Below are 2,629 nucleotides of genomic sequence, written 5' to 3' on the forward strand. Positions count from 1 at the left end.
TGAGCATAGCAAAGCGACAACAGCAGCAACACTTGAGATGCCTGTCGAGGAGTCTGAGAGCAGACGCTTTTCACGCTGTGCCATTGTTAGAAATATGCTCATGTGAAAACGTGTTTTTCCATCAATTCGAGCTCAAGTGTGAAGCTTGAATTTAATTTGTGCCTTTTACTGTATGCCTCGCACGCAGTTCTCGCATTTCCAATTACGTTTTCAAGTGAAATTTTATGCATGGAAATTTGAGCTGCCGACAACATTTGACTTCAATTTATTGTATAACAAGGCAACAGTCAAGCGTATCAGCTTCCAAAACGAAGCTGATTTTCTTGCCAAGCTCAAGCATATTATATGTATTAATAACTACAAGCTGCTGATGCTTACATTATGAAGTTTCTGTCGTTGTTGCTGCTGCTGTTTCCACTACTGCTGGATGCGAGTCGCCGCTCACAACTGTATCGCGTGCCACTCCGTCGGTTCCCCTCGGTGCGGCATCGCTTTCAACAGTTTGGCATACGCATGGATCGGCTGCGTCTCAAGTATAGCGGCAGAACGCGCGGGTTTGAGGTGAGGAACGTGCCGCTAAGCAACTACCTGGATGCGCAGTACTTCGGGCCCATCAGCATTGGCACGCCTCCGCAGAAGTTTAACGTCATCTTTGACACGGGCTCAGCGAATCTGTGGGTGCCATCGGAGTCGTGCCATCAGAAGCTCGCCTGCCAGATTCACAGCCGCTACAACTCCAGGCACTCGCGCAGCTACAAGTCGGATGGCAAACAGTTTGATATACAGTACGGTTCCGGCAGTCTGGCTGGCTACCTCTCCCAGGACACGGTGCGCGTAGCGGGGCTGGAGATAACCAATCAGACGTTCGCGGAGGCCACGGAAATGCCGGGTCCCATCTTTCTAGCGGCCAAGTTCGATGGCATCTTTGGCCTGGCCTATCGTGGCATCTCCATACAGAACATCAAGCCGCCGTTTTATGCTGTCATGGAGCAGAACCTGTTGAAGCGTCCCGTTTTCTCGGTCTATCTGAACCGCATAGCCAGCAGTCGCCAGGGCGGATACCTTTTCTTTGGCGGCTCCAGTCCCCGCTACTATCGCGGCAACTTTACCTATGTGCCGGTTACGCATCGAGCCTATTGGCAGGTTAAGCTGGAGACGGCGCGCATTGGCCCACTTCAGCTCTGCCTTAACGGATGTCAGGTCATCATCGACACGGGCACCTCCTTTCTGGCCGTGCCCTACGAGCAGGCCATTCTGATTAACGAGTCAATTGGCGGAACGCCCGCTGCCTATGGCCAGTTCTCGGTACCCTGCGAGCAGGTGCCGCATCTGCCCACCTTGAGTTTTACACTGGGCGGTCGTCGCTTCGAGCTGAAAGGCGAGGATTATGTATTCCATGACATTTTCTCGGATCGCACTGTGTGCGCCTCGGCATTTATAGCCGTGGATCTGCCCTCGCCCAGTGGCCCGCTTTGGATACTGGGTGATGTGTTTCTGGGCAAGTACTACACAGAGTTTGACATGGGCAATCATCGCATTGGCTTTGCCGATGCAGTCAGTTGAGTCGAGAGCTCCGGTTTGTCCATTTTGTTATTGTTTATTAAACGGCTGCCATGACAGCGAAAAGTCTGCAAAGTTGACAAAATTTTAAGGCAGACAAGAAAAAAATAAATATAATCAGTAAACAGCATTTTGTTATTTTATTACCTGCTCGAAGCGACAAACAAGCGGCGCAGGGCCAACCACACGGCCCCCGAGCCCGTGCATTACATCCAGCCGGATGCGGCACATAGCCGCAGTGGACGTCAAATGTCCGCCGAGCTGCGTGGGCGGAAGCTAATCAAAACTTGCTTCCAGGCAGGCCCAAAAGAGGCAGGGACTGGCATGGAGTTTGTGTCTCTTCTGGAGTGGAGTGGATGAAATTGATTTGCAACGCAAAAAAAAAAAACAAAAACAAAACAAACAAATGTCCTTTGCCGCCGCGTCCTGAATCTACTGCGGTTCTTGAGTGAGCGCTTAAAAATTGAAATAAATAGCTTTAAGTTTACGACTGACGCGTTGCGTTTGAATTTGAATTTAAATTTTCTACCCCCCCTCCCACCGCCTGCACTACAACTCTTGGCCTTCACTTTTTAGGGTTCGGCGAGTTTTCGCCAGTTTTACGAGCGCGCACAGCAAATTTTTAGTTATATGCGAACCCCCTGTATTTCGGGTAGGGTCAGTTGTCGCCTTGACTTTCATTCTATGCAAAAAGGTCGCGGGCATATGGACACTAAAGTAAAGATGTTATGTGATTAAATGGCTCTGCACAGCACAGGGTAAGCCTTAGTCGAGCTGCTGGCTGTTTTCACTTGTGGCCTTTGTATTTAATTTTTTGCAAGGACCTTTCACCGTTTCGTTTTGGTTTCCTGCGGCTTACAAGGCCTTTATTGATACTTGGCTCTTGGAAAGCTTCTTTTGAGCCTTTTTATAGCACAGACGGGACGCGAGCCCGAACTCATGCCTTTAGCATATTTGTGGCTTTAAAATTGTTGATATTGATTGCTGTTTGCCTAACCTTTTCTTTTTCCATAATTTCGACACAATAAAGACTGCTTTTAGTCGGGCATAATGAGTGGCCGAGACACAG

At 49.3% G+C, this 2,629-nt stretch overlaps 1 protein-coding gene across 1 annotated transcript; it reads left to right on the forward strand.

Annotated features, from left to right (window-relative positions):
• The first annotated feature begins 305 nt into the window (after positions 1–305).
• On the forward strand, positions 306–1,698 carry LOC115758537 (lysosomal aspartic protease). Its single transcript, XM_030699233.1, has one exon. The coding sequence runs from the start codon at positions 382–384 to the stop codon at positions 1,561–1,563; it is 1,182 nt and encodes a 393-aa protein (XP_030555093.1). The 5' UTR covers positions 306–381; the 3' UTR covers positions 1,564–1,698.
• The last annotated feature ends 931 nt before the right edge of the window (positions 1,699–2,629 follow it).

The sequence above is a fragment of the Drosophila novamexicana genome, unplaced genomic scaffold (assembly GCF_003285875.2).
Source record: "Drosophila novamexicana strain 15010-1031.04,08,12 unplaced genomic scaffold, DnovRS2.1 tig00000008-arrow-pilon, whole genome shotgun sequence".
Classification (NCBI taxonomy): domain Eukaryota; kingdom Metazoa; phylum Arthropoda; class Insecta; order Diptera; family Drosophilidae; genus Drosophila; species Drosophila novamexicana.